The sequence below is a fragment of the Impatiens glandulifera genome, chromosome 9 (assembly GCF_907164915.1).
Source record: "Impatiens glandulifera chromosome 9, dImpGla2.1, whole genome shotgun sequence".
In the NCBI taxonomy this organism is placed as follows: Eukaryota; Viridiplantae; Streptophyta; class Magnoliopsida; order Ericales; family Balsaminaceae; genus Impatiens; species Impatiens glandulifera.
In genome coordinates this window covers 24,393,138-24,419,172 of record NC_061870.1, presented here as the reverse complement: position 1 = coordinate 24,419,172, position 26,035 = coordinate 24,393,138, and the positions used below count along the sequence as shown (strand labels likewise).

Genomic DNA, 26,035 nt, shown 5'->3' with positions numbered 1-26,035 from the left:
ACTTATTATATTTCTAATTTTGATATGACCTCATAGTTACTACACTTGCATATTTAACTTGTTTCACATACATATAAATATTCTATCGCTTATAATTAAAGGCGGAATTATAATTTAAAATATATTCGGGCTAAAATTATTTCACAAAATCTAACTTGGATAGAATGATAATAAGATAAACAAATAAAGAAAATAAACATCGTGCTACTGTTACTATTTATTTTTAGTGACAAAAATCCATTAATAGCGACAACATTTTTCGCCGGTATTGCTATATATAAACAAAATATTTTAGCTACTCGGACGGTAGCCCCGATAGCCTAGCCTTGTACATAGATACTCCATTGTTTATAGTTAGTAAAATATAGTAAGTTGTTTCAATGTTGTTGTTAATATTATTGATTTAAGTATATTTGGTGTGATGGTTGTTATGATTGTACGAATTTATAAATATTTAGTGTGATATTAATTAATTGGTAAAATATTAAGTTTAATTAGTCTATATTTGATTATTTTTGTATATATTAAGTGATTATATATACAATTTATATACTAATATATTTAAATTTAAAATCCGGTCAAGTGGTTCAACCGATTAGATCAATTGGACCGAAGTTTGCCCCAAAAAAATGTCTATGAACGAATTTTTTTTATAACAATGATAATAATATGTGACATTTCAAAAAATAACTCAAAATCTTTGTAAATAGATAAATAAGTCCACCTCATAGTTACTACACTTGCATATTTGACTTGTTTCATATATATATATATATATATATATATATATATATATATATATATTCTATCGCTTATAATTAAAGGCGGAATTATAATTTAAAATATATTCGGGCTAAAATTATTTCACAAAATCTAACTTGGATAGAATGATAATAAGATAAACAAATAAAGAAAATAAACATCGTGTTACTGTTACTATTTATTTTTAGTGACAAAAATTCATTAATAGCGACAACATTTTTCGCCGGTATTGCTATATATAAACAAAATATTTTAGCTACCCAGACGTTAGCCCCGATAGTCTTGTACATAGATACTCCCTTGTTTATAGTTAGTAAAATATAGTAAGTCGTTTCAATGTTGTGGTTAATATTATTGACTTATTTAAGTATATTTGGTGTGATGGTTGTTATGATTGTACGAATTTATAAATATTTAGTGTGATATTAATTAATTGGTAAAATATTAAGTTTAATTAGTCTATATTTGATTATTTTTGTATATATTAAGTGATTATATATACAATTTATATACTAATATATTTAAATTTAAAATCCGATCAAGTGGTTCAACCGGTTAGATAAATGGACCCAAGTTTGCCCAAAAAAATGTCTATGAAAGAATTTTTTTTATAACAATGATAATAATATGTGACATTTCAAAAAATAGCACAAAATCTTTGTAAATAGATAAATAAGTCCACCTCATAGTTACTACACTGGCATATTTGACTTGTTTCACATATATATATTCTATCGCTTATAATTAAAGGCGGAATTATAATTTAAAATATATTCGGGCTAAAATTATTTCACAAAATCTAACTTGGATAGAATGATAATAAGATAAACAAATAAAGAAAATAAACATCGTGTTACTGTTACTATTTATTTTTAGTGACAAAAATCCATTAATAGCGACAAAATTTTTCGCCTATATTGCTATATATAAACAAAATATTTTAGCTACCCGGACGGTAGCCCGATAGCTTTGTACAAAGATACTCCCTTGTTTATAGTTAGTAAAATATAGTAAGTCATTTCAATGTTGTGGTTAATATTATTGACTTATTTAAGTATATTTGGTGTGATGGTTGTTATGATGGTATGAACTTATAAATATTTAGTGTGATATTAATTAATTGGTAAAATATTAAGTTTAATTAGTCTATATTTGATTATTTTTGCATATATTAAGTGATTATATATACAATTTATATACTAATATATTTAAATTTAAAATCCGATCAAGTGGTTCAACCGGTTAGATCAATTGGACCGATGTTTACCCAAAAAATGGTCTATAAACAATTTTTTTTTTATAACAATGATAATAATATGTGACATTTCAAAAAATAACACAAAATCTTCCTAAATAGATAAACAAGTCCACATTAAGATAGGAAAATTATACAAAGTTTACAATTTTTTTTTTTAATTTAAAGTTATTTTTTTTATTCATATCCTAAAATTCTTTATCAATAACACCAAGAGAATAATATACCTATTTATATAATAAATATGTGACATTTAGATGGCTTGTCACATCAATAAATTTAGCAAGAATTTTTTTTATATATATATGTTTATTTTGATGTATTTGTTTGCTATAAAATTAATTAAGGTATGTATTTTCTTTGAATGTGTAAAAACGTTAAGGGTCCAATTGGTTATATATCGTAAGATTAGGGTCTAATACTAGATTTTGGGTGTCAATAATCTAGAAAATGTTATTCTTCTTCTCTAATTGGGTGTGTGTTCGTCTTCCTTAGGATCTGCCCTAATTTTTGTGATAGAAAATGGCGTACTCTCTGCAACGTTTGCTTAATCCTGCTCGCGGCACTTGTCGACTCTTTCTTTCTCCAATCTCCAGAAGTTACGCATCGGATTCCTTGGTCGAGGTCTATCCTGGAGAAGTCGGGATAGTTTCGGGCATTCCCGATGAACACCTCAAAAGAAAGGTACTTTTTCCTTCTCTCAATCATAACGATGTTAGATCTTAGTCCAAGACCACTCTTTATCTTAGAATCAATATCATATTCTTAATTTTGTGGAGTTTGCAATTGGAAATTGCTAAGTGATTCAGATACCATTTCGTATTCGATAATGGTGCGAATTGAGTGCTTGATATTCAATGTGGTGGTATGTTTATTGGCAGGTTTTAATCTTTTCTCCTGCCCGAACAGCCTCGCAACAAGGATCAGGTAGAGTTGGAAGATGGAAGATCAATTTCCTGTCAACACAGAAGTATGTTTTCTACTGTTATATAGGTTTACTGCTTTTTGTGTAGAACATTGGTGGATCTATACTTGTTTATGTTTAACTTGCTTAACCTTAGAAGGATCTGTTGGAGTTGGTTTTTGTTTATATCTTGAATCTATTACTCTAAACTGACTTTTTATAAATTGAAGAACTTCAAATAGAAACTGTGGGATGTGGAGAGCCTTAAACCCTGATTTAAAAAAAGAAGAGAAAAAACTGTGGGATGTTTAACTATGGAAACGTCCAATTGCACCTTGTCCTGCCCTTTATGGTGTCCTGGTTTTCTTGCCTTTCTACCCAATTGGTGAAATTCAGAGATTGAAAAGAGAAAAAAAGTGAGAGTCAAATAAACACAAGTAGAGTTCCCCTGTGTCTAATTGAATCCTGTCCCTAGTTTTATAACTAAGAACTCAAGTTTCAGAAGCATGCACTTAGGTGCAAGAATGTAGATATTGATTTGAATGACAGAGTGATTTAAGGAGATTTTTAGACTTTTTCCAAGTTGAACTTTAAGTTGATTGTTACCAGGTGAACCTAAGGTCTGGAGAGACAGATGACTTAAAGAAAATTAGGAAAATAAGTTTAAATGAGAATATTATTTTGTAGATTGATGAATGAGCAGATTGACGAAATTGTTTGTTTGAAGAAGCAATGTAGGAGGAGAAAACTCCTGATTATGGTAAAACCCTTTTCTAGAGCTAGAGGTCAGAAACACCTGTAACCGATTCAAATTTGATGATTGTTGATACTTGAGCTCTTTCGATTGATTAGAATCTTTAGATACTGAATTGAAGCCTGGTTATTGAACCCTATTGTTCAGAATTTAGAAAATGTTGCAGCTTCATGGTGCCTTGAGATGGTCCTTTTAATTATATAAAACGTTTCAAGGTAGCTTAGTTTCTGAAATGTACTTGCTCTGTATGTTGCTCTATTTGATGTCCGTTCTCTGGATATGTTTGTTATGAGGAACTATGAATGCCTTTCTTGCTTGCATCATATGATGTAATAATACCTATACTTCCTTTGTCTTTTGAAAGTCTCCTCATCATTCTTGTAAATATCTTAGTGTACTAGTCTCCTCCAGAGTCTCAAATGAAAAAAAAATCTTGTTGTACTACATTTGCGAGAGTCTTCATTTGATTTGGAGACTGGGTTATTGTTGAAGATGATGAATATATATGCGAGAGTTTTAATTTTGTTTCAGTTTTGATTTCATAGAAAATTAAGCCATTATGTTCTTATACTTTCTGACATAATTATAGGTGGGAAAATCCATTGATGGGTTGGACATCGACAGGGGACCCATATGCAAATGTTGGTGAGGCTGCACTGACTTTTGACAGTGAAGAAGCTGCTAAAGCATTTGCTGAGAAACATGGTTGGGGATACACGGTAAACGATGCTAAACTAATGCAATTCTCTACAATTATTACTTGCGCCACCACATATGAGAAAATATTGTGTAATAGTGAAGATTAAGTAGAAAGTTTGTAAAGATTCATTGGTTGTAAGTTGTTTAAATAATATTTAATCATTTGATTCTCATATAGTATACAATAAAATGAGTACAATGCCCGTGAAGAAAAGGTGATAGAAATGGAGTATGCAATATCTCATTTTCTCATGCTTTATCTATTTTCACTGTGTTGATCATGCTGAGCTTAAGGCATACAATGCATGTTTTGTGTATTAGGTTGTTTAGATAGTTTGTGAGATTTGTTTTAGCTCAGTGGAGGTTTAGTTATATACTTAATGCATATATAAGGAAAACAGTATATATTTATGTATGTATGTATGTATACCCTCAATATTTGTGTATTAGTAGTAGTACCCGAAAGGGAATGAAGAGTTAACCAATTTTGTTTTAGATATCTCATCGGGATGTGGACCCATATTCGATCACAAATGGAACATAACTTAGTCAAACACAGATTTATTAGCAGTTCTTAATTGGATCCAGATTCCAGATCCAAAATCAAAAAAGTTTTCGAAATAGGTTGTGTAAACATAGATTATGCATTCCTGATATAGAGAGGCCATATTATGTATAGTTGTTAACTTGTAGACACTTGACTAGTTAAATTTCCTTCAACTCTTTGTATTTCATACTTGTGAGTACCTTTTGACCACTTCCATTATGCAGGTCAAGAAACCTCACACTCCTCTCTTGAAGGTATGAAACTACTCCATTTAATTTCATCTTGCTACTCTCTTACTCCCTGTAATAGTTAATCTGATTTTAGAGTAGCCTATTTGGAAACTAACATTTTGTCACAATCACGGTCTTATTTGAAAATCGTGACCTGGATGAAAACAGCTCTCATTTGTTGTTGTCTGCTTTATGATTATACATACAGATTAAAGCTTATGCAGACAATTTCAAATGGAAGGGGCCACCTAAGCCTGAAGAAAACTGATTTTCAGTAATGGAGGAATAATTGACTTTCTACCATTGATGGCTTTTTTTCATTTTTCAACTGGGTTTGCTTATTATTATAAATGGTGAATCTCTTATGAGATGGTTGATATTTGTTCTATCTAATAAATGAATGATGATGATGATACTTGTTCTTCTCCTGTTATTTCCTTTTTTTACCCCAATTGAAGATAAAACTGGGAGTAGGAAAAGCATGTTATATATCCCAATCATGTCTTTCTGTTTTCTCTTTGTCATTAATATATCTTTTAGTATAATAAAATAATTACAAAAGATTGATTGTTTATTAATGTTCATAGTTGTTTATTTAGAAGCAAACAACTTTTATTATTATGATTTTTAATTTAAGGCATTTTTAAGTGAAAATCAAACATTGTAACACTAGAAAACATAAAGCATAATACTAACAATTCATTTAATTTTACAATTAAGACTTTATGTCCCAAAAGAAACTAGATTCAATTAATTATACATGGCGGTTTTTACATTACTATTTAATCTTCCAATTTTGTCAAAAGGAAATAGCTTCTTCATGTAGTATTTTGCTCCTAGAGACGAATTAATCTTGTTCCTCTTACTCTCGGGTAAACACTCTGAGAAACCGCGTCTTACAAACCTATTATTAACATAAACTCACATCATTCATTAGTTCAATTTTCTAATGAAAAAATTGCCTTACCAATCCGTCCCTCTCGTTGTTAATAGGAAAATCATTTCCAACCCAAGCGACGACGCCTTCTTCTCAATATAATCTGTCAAATCAAAATTAAATCAAATCTAATATAAAAAACCCAAATAAAATAAAATAAAACCAACCGATTAATTTATCCCCCTGCCCTTGCCCACGACATTGAGGTGAAACTGCAATAGCTGTTAACTCTCCACACTTGTCTTTGAAGAATGGAAATAGAGCAGCACAAGCTATTACTTGCCCTTCCCTTTCAACTACTATAAATGATTCCACTTCTTTAACCATCTACAATAATACTCAAAATCATTCAAAAATAATATAATTAAATTCAAACAACATCAATTCTTCCCACCTGTTCTTCACTCTTCCTCACTAGTTCATCAGACTCTTCTAAAGGTTGTATAATTTGCTTTATCCCATCAATATCCGACACTCTAGCTACCCTTGTTCCTTCATAAAGATCACTAACATATTTACAAAAAAATAAGAGTTTTAATCACTCTATGAGTTTATAATTAAACATTACAAAATCTTAACTTAACATTACCTAGCAACCATGGTCCCTGCTCCATCCCTTTGAAGAAGTTCCAACAATAAGACTCCACTAATAGTACCATCTAATAAATGAACTCGATTCACACCTCCCTAAAGGAAAACCAATTCCAATGTAAATTGAAAGAAAATCAAGTAATGATAGATATATTGTTAAGTTACTTACTCTACAAACATAAGCTGCAGCAGCTAATCCAATTTCAAAACCATGTTCCTTGGAGGAAGAACACCAGAATCCGTTTCCATTATTGAAACCAACACCATTCTTGAAAGCTATCTCGATTTGATTTGCACGTTTGAGTATCAAACTGTCGGCTTCATCAAGGCTTAGAAAACGAATAAGGTGTCCACATTCATCAACTATTGGTCCATCTATTATGCAAATAAGTTTTTCTGCTCCAAGAGCTATGGCACAAGCTGTCGCAATTTCATAAGAACTACAATACAAAGGTTGAAATCAGCACATTAAGGTCTTGTTTGATGAATGTAAGTGATGAATGTAAACATACTTGCAGTTCAAAGCTTCACTAGAAGTGGAATATCCAAAATTGTTTAACATCACTATCTGCCCTTTATCAAGTTCCTTAAGGATTTTGATCACATCTATCTTTTTTACTTCACCTGTTGCTCCATGATCAATTCCATCCACAACTCCTCTTCTCTGCTAATATAATTTATAACAGATCAGAAAGTTTTTTTTGAAAAATTATGTACATTTTGTAATTACCTTAGCTGCAACAAAATTTCCTGTAGCAACAGGGACACCAACATGATTTCTATTGCTACCATGTCTACGGACATGAGTTAAGGATGGTCCAGGAGACAACTTTGTCTCTATCATATTGCATATTCTTGCTGATGCATCTATAGCTGCTTCAAGAGAATCAGAGTCTGTGACTCTGTATTGACCAACATACTTGGGTTCTTTTCCTACATCATTAATATGACATGTTTCATGCTTTTGTACAAATCTAAAAAATAAAAATCAAAGATAAAAAATGTAAAACTCTACCTCTTTCTTTCAAGATCCTGTCAATTTGTATGTGTGTCCCTGAAACAATTACAAATTTGACTCCTAGTCCATGAAGCAGAGAAATATCCTGCAAATTCAGGGACACAGATGGAACTAATGGAAGAAAAAGATTTAGGGGCTTCAAAACTACCACGATTCTCGTAACTTATGGCGTTTTTAGTGAAAATAGTTTGAGATCTTTGTTCTTCTATAAATGAGCTACCCACGAGTTAATAATTTTTTTTATATTTAAATACAGATTATTAACATAATACATAATCATTTGAATGAAAATGATTTTTAAAAAAAATGAGAGAATTGTCAAATAGACTGAATAAGAATAAATACAAATTATAATTTGAATGAAAAGGAGGCCAAATTTCAAATTGACTCTTAGTTAGAAGCTAAAGCCATGAGAAATTGGGAAAAGGATTATCATGATCTTTATTTATATATATATATATATGATGTCATAATTAATTAATATCAATTACATTTATTGAGATGAATAATTGAATGTCTTTTGTAATACGAAATCGACACATTTGATGTGTTTGATAGATGCGATTGAAAATGTTTTGTACCTCTCATGTTTAGATTTTGATCACTAATCAATAGTGATCATTCATCATCCACTTTTTTTTTTTTCTTTTTAAAATCTATTTTCAGTAATGTTTTTTTTATTAATCATTATTAGGTGGATTTTATTCATCTAAATTATTATTAAAAAAACTCTACATTAAGAACACACAAGTATTCAAAATGATTCAAAATATAATACTATCTAAAAAATAGTTTTTATACAAAACAAAATAAATTGTATCCATAAATAAATATTAAGAAAAAATTCACTATCATTGTAAACTTACCAATTTTAGTTTATATGTAAACCCCAAATTATCATCATCTAACAAACAATTTTGATCAACCATTTTTTCTTTTATTTTGCACCTTAAAAAGTTTTATATAATTCAATCATATCTTTTATATTAAATAATAATAAAAAAATAATAATATTGATTAGATTGAAAACAACTAGAACACTGAATATATTATTTAAATTTGGTTAATATATACCTCATGAAAGTAAATTATAGAATATTATTTCGTTTAAATTAATATCTTAATAAAATATTTTAAATAAATTAAAAAAAGAATGTCATAAACTCGATCCAACCCCTCAACATTTCCAAATAGGGCTAAATAATAAATTTCACTATATAGAAATGTGATATAGACCTAATTTTTTAATTTTGTTAATACATTCATTTTATTCATAATATTTTTTTTTTTGTTTTATAATCAACACTATCATTTTCAGAGTGAATCTAAATAGAGCCAAGATGGATATATGTATAAGCATGTAGTTTAAAATATTTTGTATGTAAACGAAACTAACAACGATAATTATTGCTAAATGAAATTAACGACACTAAATTAGGTATATTTTGTTGATTTACAATATTATTATAGAGATAAGTTTTATCGAAAAAAATTAGCTCGGGTAGAATTTAATTCCTAGTTCTCTAGATAAAAGAGGGTTTCGGTTGAAAGAAAAGAAAAATTGAGTGAACAGAACATGGGTTTCTCCGTCAAAGGATGGATGGATGAAAAATTGAGTGAATAGAACATGGGTTTCTCCGTAAAAGGATGGATGGATGAGTAGTATTAATTTTAAGTAAAAAAGTAGTGTAAAAAAGTAAAAGAGAAGTAATTAACCTCAAGGATAGTCTTCAAGTAGTGATGATGAGTGGTAAGAAATTGAGAAGTGAAAAGAAGAACGAAAGTACTTCCTCTATGTAACCTAAGGTAAGGTTGAGCTTCCCTCATTCTCTCCACAAAGCAATTATCCTCATCCCCTTTCCTCCACCAATCGCCGCCACCGCCGCCGTAACACCTCGCCGTCGCCGCCGCCGGCGATGTTAATCTCATCCTTCTTCCGATCATCACCTCATGATCCCTCGAAGTCATCATCACACATGATGATGAACCCTGATTCCCTAAACCCCAATTATTCAAACTTGTATTCTCGTTTGGGTAAATCCCATTTCTTAGTTTCCAAATCATGGCCATAGCCATTTATTTATACATCGAAAGAAAAAAAGAAGAAGATGAAGAATATATATATACACATCACACATGACACGCGCAGAGGAAGGCATATGCGGCGAATACTCTTAGCAAAATAATATTTATTTTTCAATTAAATTATATTTTAAAATATTATTAATATTTAAATAAGAAAGTATGGGTTATGTAAGTAAAGTGGTAAAATTATACTTGTTGCTTAATATTTGTAATTGAATAAATTATAAAGGTTATTATTAACTATTTTTGTTAGCAATATGAGGAGTATATTATTAATATTTTATTAAATTAGAGGAAACTTTTAAGAAAGATGTACAGGGGAATGCATGTATCTGATCGATATTTTGGGGTAAGTTCCAATTGTGCATCAGTTTTCTGATACCAACAATTAATTTTTGTCCTTTTTTTCAATTCAATTTATTTTATTTTTCTTTTGATAAACTAAGGTGAGTCAACATTGAAGTTCAATTTGGATTCAATAACTTACTTATGTTTAATCTACAATAGCTCCCCCGCAATGGAGAATAAATATTAAAACAAACCACAATACACGTTTTCTCTTTTTGAGTAAAAATGTTATAGTAATTGATTATAATATAAGATAATATATATATTCGTAAAATATTATTACAATATTATAATTATTATTATATTCATTTTCATATAAGTTAAGTTGAATATAATGTCTAAATAATAGACGTACCTATGTAACTCAATATATAATATTCAATATTATCATCTTTCTCTTTATTCTAACATGCTATTAAAATCACATTTTCGTTCAATTTTAGTTTTAAACAACATTCATCAATGATTCATTTAATAATTGATGGAGGGCTCTAATAATTTATTATTATATATTTAATATAAAAACAAATTTTAATTTTTTTTAGAAACAAATTTTAATTTTTTTTAGATATATTGTTATTTTCTTCGACTATCGTATTCTCTGATTTTTTTTTTAATGTTGTTTTACCCAAACCGTCAATGCCCATTTTTTTTAATCCATTCATATGAGATTCTTTGCTGGTTATTTAATTAACCTACTGTCATCCCGTCATTTGATGTATCTCTCAACATATACAAGTAACATCGAAGTGGTTTCAGTTGTTGTTTCATCCCAGCATTCAATACTCATAAGATTCTACTTTATTCATTGGTTTATTAATCAACACACTCTCATCACGTCGTTGGATGGATCTCAACACTCACGAGTAACACCGAAGTTTTTTCGATTGTTGTTTCACCCCAACATTCAATGCCCATGAGATTCTACATTCTTCGATAATTTATCAATCAACACACTCTCATTATGTAATTTGATGGATTTCAACACTAAGACATGTATTTGGAATTGACAATTTTAACTTAAAATAAATAGGCCTTAGGTCTGGGTTGGACCGGTCATCGAGTGGACTGTCGGTTCACAAGGAGCGGTTCGGGAGTGTGCTGGGTCGGATTTGAACATGATCTGGGTTGGGGTCAATGCGGTTTGGTCGTTGATCAATGCGGAGCAAGGCTTCTTCGGTCGCGCGGGATTTTTCTTGGTCGGAAGGAAGGCCTAGCTGATTTTCTTGATTGGAAGAAGGCTTGAACGCATAATGAAAATCAGAAACATGCATTACAATTCATGCCAATATATATCAAGTAAACAAATTGAACTAAATAAATAAAATAGATTTGTCCATGCATGTATGTATAGATTGATAAGTCAACCAATGAACTTAATCTAGATATAGTTTCTTACAAGTTTATAATTTTTTTCAAATAAACACACTCTTGTTAGTAAACCCATTAAATGTTATCAAATTCTTACACCATATATGAAAGTGCTCTAACTTTTATCATTAAATTTTTCATTGTAGCCCTTCTATATATATATGATTAAACATTAAACTCCACACCAGGTTTTGGTTACAACTCTGTGTTTTCTTGAACCAAACCCATCCTCATGGCAATTTATACAATCTAATCTTCAATTTCATGCCATAAGTAATTAAATGCTTAAACGTCATTACATTTAATTTCGTCCATTCATTTTGATTTTAACTTGTAAATTGACAAACACTATAAAAGAAAAATGAAAAAATTGAGATATTCAAAGTATGTAATGGACGACCGTTGAAAGAGGAATATGTTGTAATGGATAAAATATCAAATATTGTAAAAAAAACAAACATGAATTTAATTAGGTTTAATCCATATGAATGACATGTCATAATAATGTTATCAGGTGGCCCATGAGGTAAGGCTAGCTGGGCCATGCCTAGGCCCATATAAGGTTCCATGTAATAAGTAATTAACTCAATTATACTTCAAAAGCATAAAGTCATTTTTAATGTAAAGGGGGGTAAAAAGTGTGTGTGTCCAATCCATTATAATTCATGAATAATTGATTTAAGTAATTTGTTTTTATCTCAAAATAGTTTTTTTTTAATTCATGAAAATGAAAAAAAGGGTTGTATAAGCACAACGACAAAACATTATATGAAAACATTATAAGAAAAAATACTTAAAAAGTTATCGAACTCGTAAATCCTCGAGAAGAACGATTAACTCCCCGACAGACTCTACTGGTATTGAACGAATCTCAAAAACATCATAATAATAGTATTATGAATAATACACATTGGACGAGTACAATCATTAGAAGCTCGACGACTTCTCTCCAACTAATCTAGAGGAAATTCTAGAAAATGGGCATACATATATAAGATCCAACTGTATGAAATTGGAAAAATTGTCGAAAGACTTAAACCTATTGAGTAAGCCAAAAGAAACTGCACATATATTGTTCAAGTTTTGGAATATACCTATACATATGTACAATTCTGAAGCATTTAGTCATTTTGCAGGTTTATTGGGTAGACCATTATACATTGATCCAATTACTGAAGGAAGAGAACACCTATCATTTGCTAGAATTAGCATTGAGCTGCATCTTAGAAGCACACTACCGAAAAGTATGACCGTAGTAGACAGAAAATGAAAACCTACTGTCATGGAAATCACTTATGAGTGAAGGCCAAACAGATGCTCTTTTTGCAATACCTTCCAACATGCAAGCCCAAAATGTAATTTGGCTAAGGAAGAAGATCAAAAAATTCGTTAAAGCCAGAAAGTAAGGATACAGGAAAATAAAACAGAGGTGTCTATTTTCAAATAACAAAATGTGGTCAAAGAACAGTAAACAAAAGATAAAGAAAATTATGTACAAGAAGAAAGCAGTACGAAGAAGGAGGTGGAACCTCAACCTAATCATGTTGAAGAGGTAGTTGAGAATTCTCAATTAAATCAAGTTGAAGTGGTTGCTGATGAAAATAGAGAGGAAGATACTCAGGTTAATCAAGAGGAAGAAGAGAATTCCAAAGCTGAAGTTTAAGGAAATAAAGACAATGATCTCGAAATTCAAGTTGAGAATAACAATGTGAAAAGCCCAGAAATCCTGAATAATAATTATTTTTACCAAATTAGAACGGGTTCATATAAAGAAAGAAATCAAAATGTGAATAGACAGTATTCATCAACCTTTTCAGTTCATCCCTTTTTTATTACAAGAGGAAGGGGAAGGGGAAGAGGAAAACAACATGTTGAAATATCAGGTTGGTATGAAAATAAAAATCCTGATTGGGATAATTATGATTTGATAAATTTTGTAATCTCTGTATTTTGTATGTTTGATTGTTACTAATCAAGTTCTTTATGGTCATTTGATTGTCATCATTTATCATAGCTAAAATTAGTCAAGCTTTAATTTTTGACCCTCCAACTTTTGAGATTTTAATGAAATGATTTTAACTGTTTTCCCAAAAAAAAAAAAGAATAATTAGGATGAGAACTCAAATATGTAAGTATGTGTATGTCATATCTGCCGCATCAATCCAAACTTCCCAGCAACTATCTAAAGACTTGACATCATCCAATGAATCTCAGTAATACTTAAAAAAAAAAAAAAAAAAAAAAAACACTCTAAATATAATAATTGATTTAAGTATTTACTATTAAAATATATACCACTAACCCATTTACATCATTTTAATAGATTTATTTAAATTTGATTCTCACAATGAATGTATTGAATAAAAATGAGATCTTAGTATTAGAGAATCTTGATAATTTAACTTAAAAAATAAATCTTAATTTTATAAAAACAAATGTCATCATTTTGTTACGTTTTAACAAATAATGAATTTATTACTTCAATTAAAATATTAGACAAAATAATATATATATATATATAATTAAGACAAAATATTCTTTAATAAAAAAGTTTTAGGATCTCTTGATAATTCCATTTCATTTATCTTGTTTCTTTCGTTCTCTAAAAGCTAGCTAGTTTTAGAGTATTGTCATATCATTAATTAATGAAAATACAAATTATTTATATTTTCAAAAATAGACACTAATACATATATATTTATAAATTTTAAATATAAATAAATATTTTAATAATTTTACAGAATGTAAAGTTCTAAAATAATAATCGAAATTTCATTCAAAATCACCCCTAATAAAATTAAAAAAAGACAGCTTCCGTTGATATCTCCTGACCGTTCATGTCTTCGTATGGGACCCGATAATTAGAGAATACTTTTATTTGTTAAAACAAAAATGTCTTCATTACAATCCAAAAATAATAAACTTTTTAAAGAAAATCCATCATGCTTTTATTAAAAAAATCATCATTTATTTTCTAGTTTAGATTATGATAATTAGAGATTATTTGATGTTGGGTTATTTGAGAGTTTATGTGGGTCATGTCATGTTTCATATTTCAGATGGAAATTTTGAATTTTTTTAAAATCATGACATTTTGATATTTTAAGTATCGAATTCTATAATTTGAACTTCCTAATTTATTCTAACGATTCATTCTTGCAAATCATTAATCATATATTAAAATTCTAAAAAAATACTCTCTAATTTATATATATATATATAATGATGCTTAATTTTTAAAGTGTCTGAACTGTCGGGTTGAGAGCTGTGGTTAATTTAAATATATATGTGAAAGTAATGGATACTTGAGTCGGATTGTGGGTTGACCCGCCCATAAACTTAAAACGGTTAAAAATAAAATAAAAAATGTTATATATATATTTCGAACTTGCAACCTAACAAAACAAATATAACTATTTAACCAACTATGCTAATAACACTTTATATTTTAAATTCAACACCAAATTTGATAAACGCGGGACATTTTAACAATATAAGTTCAGTCTTTTAACTAACTTTTATATATATATATATATATATAATGATGCTTAATTTTTAAAGTGTCCGAATTACCGGGTCGAGAGAGATTGATGGTTGATTTGTCGAGAGATAAAAGACCGGTAATAAAGGATTGGTACAGTTGAGATAGTTGGATGCAAAATGAGGTTACGAGATTAGTAATATGAGATGTCTATTATGTAAGAAATGATAAGGTGCAAAAATGAGGTTAAGATATTAGTAATATGAGATGTCTATTATGTAAGAAATGATAATTTTGGTTGACCGAGAAATGAGGTTAAAATTAGTGAACTAATGAGAAAAAAAGTTAAATGAATGTATGTTTATCAAATTGTTATTTTGTGTCATATTTTTTAATAATTACACAAAAAAATATTAAATTAAATTATAAAGTCACATTTTTAAGGTTATTTTTTTATTAATTTTTTATAATTTGCAAATGCACGGGCAAGTAATTTTAAAAATATATACTTTTTCAAATTTATTACAAGAATCAATCCACTCCTCCTTGATTTCTTGTTACATGGTTCGATTATTTCTTCTTTCATAAGCATTAGAAGAAAATCAATGACTATTAAATCTTGAGCCATATATAGTTCCATCTTCAACCAACAATAATAAGATTAAAATACAAACTTATCATTTATATTTATATAACAGGATGTACTTAAATTAAGGGTTTGATAAATAGTACTACAATCTAATCAAGAATATATCAATCATTACCATAACAATAATCTAATTAAGCTGCCTTTAGAGTTTAATTATTAGGGTTTTTGGGTTGCATCAAGAAAGAAGGATTTGATGATGATTGATGTTGTTAAAAGTTGGATTTTAAGGTCCCATTTTCAGCAATGCTCTGCAAAGCTGGTTTCCATTGCCCAACAGGACCATTATTATACCTTCCAACTCCAAGCCTGTGATATTGCTGCTGCTGCTGTTGGTGGTACATCTCATCATCTTCATCTTGATCATCTTTTTCTTTATCTTTATCTTTATCATCTTCTTCTTCCTCTAGCTGTCATATTCATTTATGTAATTAATTTGGGTTGTTAAAAAAAAAGTGCTGAAATTACTTTGTTAGGTTATAACTCATAATGCCATATTCCTAATTTCTGGTATACACTGAATCTACACATTATGTGGATTCCAAAGAGATGCATACTAAAGCATATTTAATAGTAATAGCCTACCCACTTTTAAGGAATAATAATGCACCAAAAAAACAGACATTATTAAATATATTATTATTTTATTGTAAGGACCAGACCAAGTATTTGTTGGGAGTTGGGGACTTCAAAGCTATCTATTAATATTAATTAGCCTACTTAACTAACTAGCAGATCTATCTAAATAATCTATCCAAAAATAAAAGAAAAGGGGTTTATTTTTGGATTAAAAAAAAAAGATAAATTATTGAATAAATTATTTGAATTTTGAATTTGTTTAGTTATTAAAATGTATTTTAGTATCTAAAATTAATAAAAATATAATAAGGATATTTTAGTGGATAAAATAATATTTGGATGGTTATAACGATAATTGATAATTATGTGAATTATTTTTAAACATTAATAAAATCTTAAAAGAAAAACATGTCAAACAAACTCTAAAAACTTGTTTATTATGACAATTAAAATAAACATTTTTCACTCTTTTTCTCTAATCAAATTATACCAAATTCATTAACAAAAATACTCTCTATTTTAAAATTATTATTTATTATTATATATTAATACCTTTAAATCTTTTTATCAACAAAATATCCGCACATCTTAAAAAATCATCACTAATAATTATTTTTCAAATAACCCAACTTTTTTTCAAAAACACTTATCAGAATTAAGCAAGGTAGGAGTTATTTGATTTTTCAAATTAACCCAAAATCAAAACAAGGTCTAAAACATTTCATGATGATCTCCTCATCTATCATTGTAAACATTGAGAAGAAATGTATCTTAACTTATTAAGCTAGAGATTTGAAGAAATTAGCATCTTATTCATAAAATCAATCTAACTTGAATTGAGATTACCTTTCTATTGCTATTGCCATTATCACATGTCTTCTTCTTCTTCACCATCAGTTTCCCCAATTTTGCCTTCTTCTTCATTGCCAATTCTTTCAACACATCTGAAAATCGCATGACACCCCCACAATCATGCCCGTTGTTATAATCTTATAACATGCAAGACTAACCAAAACCTAAAATTTATACATAATTCATACCTTCAAAACTTATCAGCCGATAAACATGTCCAATAGCCAAGATGTCTGCCGGTCGGAGCACCTTCAGTTGTCGAACCACCGAACCATTCTCTGACCTAGCAGTTACAACAAGTGCCACATAGTATCCTGGATTCGAAGACATAATCTCCTGAGCACTAACAGACCAGTATATCATCTCCACCTTGTTCTCTCCCGGATACTGAATCGATATGGTTGCAGCCTCCGCAGCCTGACAGTTCCCCATCTCTCTTGCTAGATCTAAAATTGAGAAACTGAATTTTCAGTAATGAATCTCGGCGGGAATCCAGAGATACGATCGATCAGAGTTCATAAATAAAGCAATTGATTATTGAAGATGTGAGTTAAAGGTATGTATGACATTAATTGGACATGTCTATTGTGAGATTGAATGCTTATAAATGCAAAGGATGAAAAGAAAAGAAAAGAAACGTGGAGTGTTAAACCTAATCAGATTATAGTGGTCAAATTATAGTGGATTTGTGCATGAATCATCCATCATAAAGAAGACGACGATGATGACGATGACCGGCGACACTTTTTCCGTTTTCTTTCAACCCCTCTTCAATGTACACTCTGTATTATCATTATTATATTTTACTTCATTTTTATAAAATATCTAAACTAATTTATAATTTGGTATAATATTGTTTTTCCAAATCATCATTTAAAGTATTTTGTAATTTTGTAGTTTTATTTAATACAAAAGAAATAATAACTTTTTAAAAATGGAAAAAGAATAAGTGAGACATAGGCACATTTATTACTTTATTAAAGTTTAGTTAGTTTTATTATGAAAATTAAATTTGAGACTTTAATTTTGTAAGAAAAGAGCTTTTTGTTTAAATTACATTTATATTTTCTATATCTACATAATCTTGTTTTAGATTTTTATCTTTTAACATACATAACATAAAGTTAAATAACATATATACATGATCAAAATAACAATATCACCTCCTTGGATTTGGATGATTTGAATAATTAAAATAAAAATATATCATTTCTCTCTCCTCTATCATATTATTTAATTTATTAATTAAAATATTTTTATTTTAAATTATTTTTTTTTTAAAAATTCTATTTATATTAAAAAAAATAAACCGTTTAAATATAACGACAAAACATGACACGAAAAAATATATATATATATAATAAGAAAAAACGGTAATCAATAAGTTGTCGAGCTCGTAAATTTTCGAGAAAAACGTAACTTTCTTGAACGGATCTCATAAAGCGTGATAATAATAATATTATAAATGATATGATCGGACGACTACGATCATTGAAAGTTCGACGATTTCTCTCCACTAGATAATCCACCAAAAAATAATTGAGATAGTAACTCAAATATGTAGGTATGTCATATCAACTAAATCAATAAAAACTTCCCAACAATTACCTACAGACCCGGGCATCGTTCAATGAATCATAGTAATACTCCACAAAAGATTTTAAATTCTAGTCATTCCTCGATAATGCAAAAGTAAATGAGTTGTCGATTCAACCACTCCGTGACACATATGACTAGCTATAATACAACTATTTTCATGCACATGTCATCCGTTAGAATTGCACCATGAATAACGCTTCATCCAAAGAACAAGATATTGGATTTTATCTTTGACTTCCAAAGTTTTTTCCTAACAAAAATTAAATGGAATCATGTTAGCGAATAACTTGTAGCAATGTCTCATATGGAAACTATCAATATCTTGTCAACACATAATGTCTTGTTTAGATGGTGACATTTGTTTGCGTCCTACCAAAAGTAAAACTATATTATGGGATGTAGTTTCCATAATGTTTAATCTCTTTCTATATATAATTTGGCTATCGAAATCACTAGACCGAGGATCAAACATGTCATTAACTGTGACTTTTCTACATATATCAATGGAAGTAAACTCAGGATATGACGTAGCTAGACTTATTACTCTACACCAAATGTCATCCCAAAATCTAATCGAATAACCATCCCCCACAATGAATCTAAACTACTCACGAAAACTTTTCCATATATAATAAATTTCCCTTCAAATGCTATACTCCGTTGGATAATTAGACATTTTGGTGAACCATTTACACCAATCAATATCATACTTACATTTCATTATCGATGCCCAAAGACTATTCGACTAAATTACAAATTTACTACAATATTTTATATAGAAGATCCTTATTAAAAGAAATGAGATCTCGAATATCTAGTCATCCTTTATCTTTAAAACATTTAAATTTATCCTAACTAATTAGATAACAAAACGATAAATTAGAAGATCCTCATAGAAATTTGCACATTATTCTCTATATTTTCATCGTCACACTCTTAGAGAGAATGAATAACGACATCATATATGTGGGCATATATGACAACCAGTGTCGTTCCTGAGATTTTTTAAGCCTTAGGCGAAAGCACGAAATTGGGGCCTTACACATAAACTTCACTTGTGTTTCACCGTTGAACTTCAATAACCTTCCAATATCTACAAAGATGCAACATAAATTGTCCACGAAAGTGACTTCTTCTTGCATTTTTAGATGCAAAATCATTGATAATTGTATCGTAATCAATATATTCCAACAAATATTTTTCAATATATAAAATAGCAAGTCCATTCAATCTATCTTGAGACATCGAAGATCTTAGATAATTTTTCAATAATTTTAACTTAGAAAACTTCTTTCAGCAGAAGCTACCGTAACAGACAATGTTAGTAAAATTCGATATACAATAGAGACATTAGGATAGCAATCTATTGACATTACAAAATCAAGAATTTCAGCAGCGGGCATATCTAAACTAGGTAAAGCAACTTGTAGTATTTTTAGTTTAACCAATAAATCTCTTGTTTTATTATCAGAAGCTTTTTTGTTCTTTTAACAAACTTGTCAAGCGCACCACTTTGAGATTTAACAAATTGTTCTTCTAATTCTTTTCTTTTTCGTTTTTCATATCCAGATAAATATTTTTTCGGCGCCATCAAACAAGTAAACTATTTTCAAAGATCTTTACGGCTTAACCACACAAATACACAATCTCAAAACAAAGCATAAAAATAAATAACAATCAAACCATGATGTTAAATTTTCACTTTTAATGGTTAAACCTTACCTCAAGGCTCAACCCAGCGAAATAGAGTCACCGTCGAAATTATTTTGTTGTCGGTTTCGTTGTCGATGTATGATACAGAGACTGAGAGAGACAGACAGTAGGATTTTCATTTTTTTGTTCTGATAGTGTTAGTTTGTTTCTCTATTTGGGCTATAGAGCCATGGGCCAAAAAATCTAACATAATAAAAAAAAATTAAAGAATAAGAAACTAAAAATCCTTACTAATACCTAGCATATATAAAAAAAATGGGCCCCTTTTTGGTCCTAGACCCTAGGTCGTGGCCTAGGCTGCCTACCCCTCCGGGTCGGGCCTGATGACAACACACTCTTAATGAGTATTAGCTGACCCCCTTTTGAGATTATTTTACTTTTCCATTTAGATAGTTTACATTCTATTTTAGTGATAATCAGACTCCAAAAGACCTTGGATCGTAATTTAACACCTAATGGCATACCAAGATATATATGTTGACGAAAGACCACTGACTCTAAACCCCAACACGTTTGTCAACCCCATTCTTCTTCTATTCGAAACAAAATTTGAAAAAAAAGATGTCTAACTTATTAAGATTAACTCGAAGACCAGAATATGCACTGAATAACCATAAAATATCATAAAAGTGTTTAAAATTCATATAGATAGTCTGGACCATGTAAAACGTGTCATCAGCGAAAAAAATGTGATATGGAAAAATAAAATCTTCTTGACCCAAAACTCACTCCACGAATAAGTCCTGAGTTTTCTATGAAGCCATCATTTTTTAGAGATCTTTCATACTACTGATAAACAAAAAATGAGAGAATGGATCACCCTGACTGATCTCTTTAGAGCTCTCGAAAAATCTATGAGAACTCTCATTAACAATGACAAAAAACTAAATTGTATAGAGACAAAATCTAATGCAACCAATCCATTTCGCACTCATTCTCATTTTGTCCATTACATCCATTTAAAATTCTCAATTGACATGATCATAAACTTTTTTTGATATCTAACTTGATAAAAGCACACATTTTCACCACTTCAATTAGCTGAGTCAATGCATTCATTGACTAATAATACGACATCATAGATTTGATTACATTTGATGAACATCATTTGATTACTAGATATGATCGATCATCTCTGACGCTCTTCGCAATCTGTTGGTCAAACATTTTGCGAGAATCTTATAGAATGACGAAACGAAACTAATATGTCTAAAATTCTTCACATTAATAGTTCTTGGAGATTTACGAATGAGACATATCAAATTAGAGTTCCAACTCTTATCAAATGATGAAAATCATAAAAAAAAATGATCAATTGCTTCCATAATTAAAGTATTAAGAATTGTCACATCTTGTTAAAAAAGACAAACTAAATGCATCGCATTCTAACGCTTTATCACTTTCACATCCCTTAATGGTTTCCTCAACCTCCTCCAACGTAAAATGAGCATTCAACATATCCTTTTGCATTGTACTAAATGAATCAAAAAAATTATCATTCAATTTAGGTCTGACATTAAATGACTCCTTAAACAAACCCTTATAAAATTTGACAATACTCGTAGAGATTTCATGTTTACTATAATGAACTTCTCCCTTAATCGATATCAAATTAATCACATTATTTCTTGTTTACGCATTAGAGATCTCATAGAAAAACTTGGTATTTTTATCTCCGACTCTTAACCATGTAGCTCTACTTCGCTGGCGTGACACAATTTCTTCATCCTTACACATATCGAATAATTTGCTAATAATGTGAATTTAATAATTAACTTTTTCAGCGGAGAGTTCACGAATCTCCTCATTCACGTAGTGACATTAATTTATATTACACAAGTCATTGATTTTAACACAAAGTAAAATACAATCTCCTACTAACCAATTTTAGAGGATATATTTTTTAAATTATTATTTTTTATTTTATCATTATATATTAATATTTTAAAAAAATATATCATCACCTTTTTTAAAATCATTATTTTTTTTAAATATTATTAATTTTTTAAATAAAAACAAATTCTATACATTGATAACTAATAAAAGAATATATACTTAAATTTAAAAAAAATATATTATTAATTAAAACATTATCTTTAAACTTGTGGGGAATTATAATCATCACATAAGTACAATATCATTGCAAACATTACATTAATGTAAAACTTCTTTGTTCTCTTATGATTCACTAATCAATCAATTTTCTTTATTATATATCTAATTAATTGGACATTGTTTCATCATTGATGTGTTTATAAATTTAATTCAAATTCATTATTTTTTTACAATTAATCAGTTATTTTAACAGATTGTCAAATCAAATTAATTAATACATGTACTTATCTTCTATAGCATTTTAATATTTTTTACTCTTATTAATGCAATATACCTAAATATTGACTTGCTATAAAAAAAAAAGATGGCATTATAAAATAATGATATCCATCCACATGCATTTATAACGTGTCTGCGAGTGGCCATGTTTGACAATCAAATGGATTAATCCATAATTACACTTCATAATTATCTCGAACATCCTTATTTAGTTTTGAATAATTTCACCAATTTTAGTTAGTTTTTAACTAATTTAATATAAAAAAATGTTTGAAAATTAATTAAAAAAAAATTATAATTGCTCTTATTGAGAGTTGAACTCAAGACCTCCCGCTAACTAAACGGGTGCTCTAACCAACTGAACTATAAGAGCATTTTGAAAAATTTTAACATATTTTAATTAATATACAATACCCTAGTTAATTTTTTTTCCATTTTTTTGAACTAACATGATACCTCACAGCCACAACTCCCGAAAAAAATTGGGTCACTAAAGGATTAAGCACATAGCTCTCGCAAACACACTTAACCAATCTCTTAAGGAGCTGGGGATATCCATCTCTTATTGTCGTTAGCCTAGAAAAAGAGATGAAAAAATGTGGTCAAAAGGGGGTTAAGCACATAGCCGCAAACACACTTAAACACTTTCCCTCGCATCGAGTGGGAGAGCTCAAACTCAAGCCCTTTAGCATTAAAATGAAAATGACTAACTATCGTTTTAATTAGGCGTAGAATTTGTCGTCTGACGGGTTCAAACCCAGGACCTTTTAAGGAGACTAAGGATATTCACTCATTGTTGTCACTAAACTAAAAGATGGTATATTGTTGTCCACTTTCAATATTCGTATTTGATTACTGTACAAATATAACTAAAAAGTAAATAAAATAGATTTGAAATACTTACCGCTAACATTATTAAAATTTTGGATTTCAAAATTTTGAAAAATTAAAATTAATATTGTGTCTAATTATGGCACTATGTTCAGTTTTAATAAATGAAATATTTAAATAGTTAATTTTTTTATGTCTTTATTTTTATTATTTAAAGTATATTGTAGTTTGAATACATTGTAACGAAAATATTATATCTAACAAAAAAAAAAAAAAAAAAAAAAAAAAAAAAAAAAAAAAAAAAAAAAACCTATTACTAAACTTCCTAAAGTAGCTTGAGTAACATAAATTTTATCACGGAGATCAAAAATCTCAAAATCAAAGTGGAGTCATACCAAAATTAGACCCTTGGTCAAAATAAAAAATAATCATCCCATATTTAACTAGAATTGAATTTAGATATATTTAACTTATCAATACTTATTTTTTCAACAATTAAATCATAGGAAATGGTTTTTTCACTAATTAATTTAAACTTATAAAAGAAAATTTAAAAAAATATATATGAGATTAAAAAAATTGAATAAACCCAACATTTTTTATAAAAAATAAAAACTCAATTGCATTAATTAAAATGATGTAGAGAAAATGTTGTAAATACCATAATAGAACAAGTAACATCATTGTTAAAATGCACGGCCCAATATGTGGGCCACAAATTGTCCGAATAAAAACCCATTCTTGATAAAAAAAAAAAAAAAATAAGTACAATTTATACTTAACAAATTTGATTTGCAAATAATATTGGAGTTTCAATTAACAATATTAAAAGTAATTATTTAGGGTTTCCAATTGATTATACAATAAATAAGAAAATTATATTCTTCTTCACAGAATTGGAATAACTTACTATTAGGAAAAGAGTTGTTAAATAAAAGAAAGATATTTCAGTTTTGAATGACATTTGGCTTTCAAAATTAAATTCTTTAATAGAAAGGACAGTCTTATTAGGCCACAACTAAATAGAGATTCAAATTTCTTTGTGACAATGATTCAAGAGATTCTCATAGACCTTCATGTTCATTGTAAGTTGAATCTAATTTATGAAAGTTACTTTGGAACAGTTAAATGCATCAAATATAACTTCATTTGGAAAACTTGTAATAATGGTCTAATAATTGTAAATTTGAAGAAAAGAAATAAATGTTTTCAGGGTTGGCCCGAGTTTTGGTTCTCCAGGCCCGGTACAATAAAAAATGTTGATATTTTTTTGTTACCATAGTTCTAGTTTAAAAAATTGATAAAAAAAATATTTTTTTTTTGAAATTTGAACCAATAACCAAATAATCGTTACAATATTTTATGTTTAAAAATACAATAAATTTGACTAAATATCTTACTATTTGAAATAAATGGGTTGTCTTGGGGTGAGTTACTCTTGCCCGAGAGCTTGTCGGGCTTACCCCAAAGCTTTTCGGGCTTACACGAAGACCGACCCTGAATGTTTCAAATGATTGCTCCTTTTTTTAGTCTACATGCGAAAGAGTGTAACATCTCTTTATTCATTGTAAATTCAGTGTGGCATCTAAAATGAATATTGTCCTCACTTAACTATTGATGAATTGCAGAAGACAGGTACTCTATATCACTTTATCACCACTTCAAAAAGTCTTTGATTCTCAATAAATGTTGGGCAATATGGAGAAAAATGAATGAAGCAAACTTTGAAGGAATTTGAGCAAAATTTGAGACGGTGAACAAAAAGTATTTTTGAAAATATTCCAAATACCAAAGTTAGGTCTAATTCCACATTGACTTAATAAATCCATAATGAACTATTAGTATTCAGGATTGCTATCCATTGAAGATAATAGCACATTTTATGAAGCATTACCATTGACACTATCTAATATGGTGAAGCTTATTTTAAATCTAATTATAAGTGGTGATTACAAAGAAAAATGACACTTACCCATGGAAATCAAGGGAGTCCACTAACGGAACTAGGTCTATTATGCTATAAAAAAAATTATTCTTTTATTGGTAAATTTATTTATAAGGAAGGAAATCTTTTGACACATATCTTGGGAAAAAAACAGCTCCACTTACCCATGGAAATCAAGGGAGTCATTAACGGAACTAGACCTATTTTTGAAAATATATATATTCTTTTATGGATATATTTAATTATAGATGTTATCATAATGTATAACATAACTTTTATTTGAAAACAAAAATGAAAGAATTTGTGTGACATGAAGCAGTATGGCTTAGGTCAATCATGAAATAATATCTTTTATTGGGCGGGAGAATCAATAAAGGGTAAGGATAGAGCCATGATCGATTAGGGTAACTTAATAGAGGTAAGGGTAGTAAGGTAATTATGCTCGACTTTGTTTCTTTAGTCAATAGCCAATCATCAATTACTTTCTCTTGTGGTCCTATTACGATTTAGGCCATTCATTTAAATATATTTGTAATATACATATTTTATAATAT

The 26,035-nt window shown here is 28.9% G+C and overlaps 3 protein-coding genes and 1 non-coding gene across 4 annotated transcripts; 1 reads left to right on the top strand and 3 right to left on the bottom strand.

Annotated features, from left to right (window-relative positions):
• The first annotated feature begins 2,482 nt into the window (after positions 1-2,482).
• Positions 2,483-5,574, top strand: LOC124916811 (NADH dehydrogenase [ubiquinone] iron-sulfur protein 4, mitochondrial). The gene is made up of 5 exons (XM_047457578.1): positions 2,483-2,701; positions 2,899-2,987; positions 4,265-4,394; positions 5,146-5,175; positions 5,360-5,574. Exons 1-5 carry the CDS (start codon positions 2,540-2,542, stop codon positions 5,417-5,419), a joined length of 471 nt encoding a protein of 156 aa, XP_047313534.1. The 5' UTR covers positions 2,483-2,539; the 3' UTR covers positions 5,420-5,574.
• A 434-nt stretch (positions 5,575-6,008) lies between these two features.
• LOC124915175 (probable amino-acid acetyltransferase NAGS2, chloroplastic) lies at positions 6,009-7,608 on the bottom strand. The gene is made up of 7 exons (XM_047455844.1): positions 7,410-7,608; positions 7,192-7,343; positions 6,849-7,119; positions 6,678-6,775; positions 6,483-6,594; positions 6,256-6,415; positions 6,009-6,191 (listed from the first exon to the last, which is right to left on the bottom strand). The coding sequence occupies exons 1-7, from the start codon at positions 7,521-7,523 to the stop codon at positions 6,115-6,117; spliced, it is 984 nt and encodes a 327-aa protein (XP_047311800.1). The 5' UTR covers positions 7,524-7,608; the 3' UTR covers positions 6,009-6,114.
• An 8,232-nt stretch (positions 7,609-15,840) lies between these two features.
• On the bottom strand, positions 15,841-17,806 carry LOC124916059. Its single transcript, XM_047456795.1, has 3 exons — positions 17,248-17,806; positions 17,054-17,151; positions 15,841-15,957 (listed from the first exon to the last, which is right to left on the bottom strand). The coding sequence occupies exons 1-3, from the start codon at positions 17,489-17,491 to the stop codon at positions 15,841-15,843; spliced, it is 459 nt and encodes a 152-aa protein (XP_047312751.1). The 5' UTR covers positions 17,492-17,806.
• Positions 17,807-23,004: 5,198 nt separating this feature from the next.
• On the bottom strand, positions 23,005-23,078 carry TRNAT-AGU. The gene has a single exon. It is a non-coding gene; the product is annotated as a tRNA-Thr (tRNA).
• Positions 23,079-26,035: the final 2,957 nt, after the last annotated feature.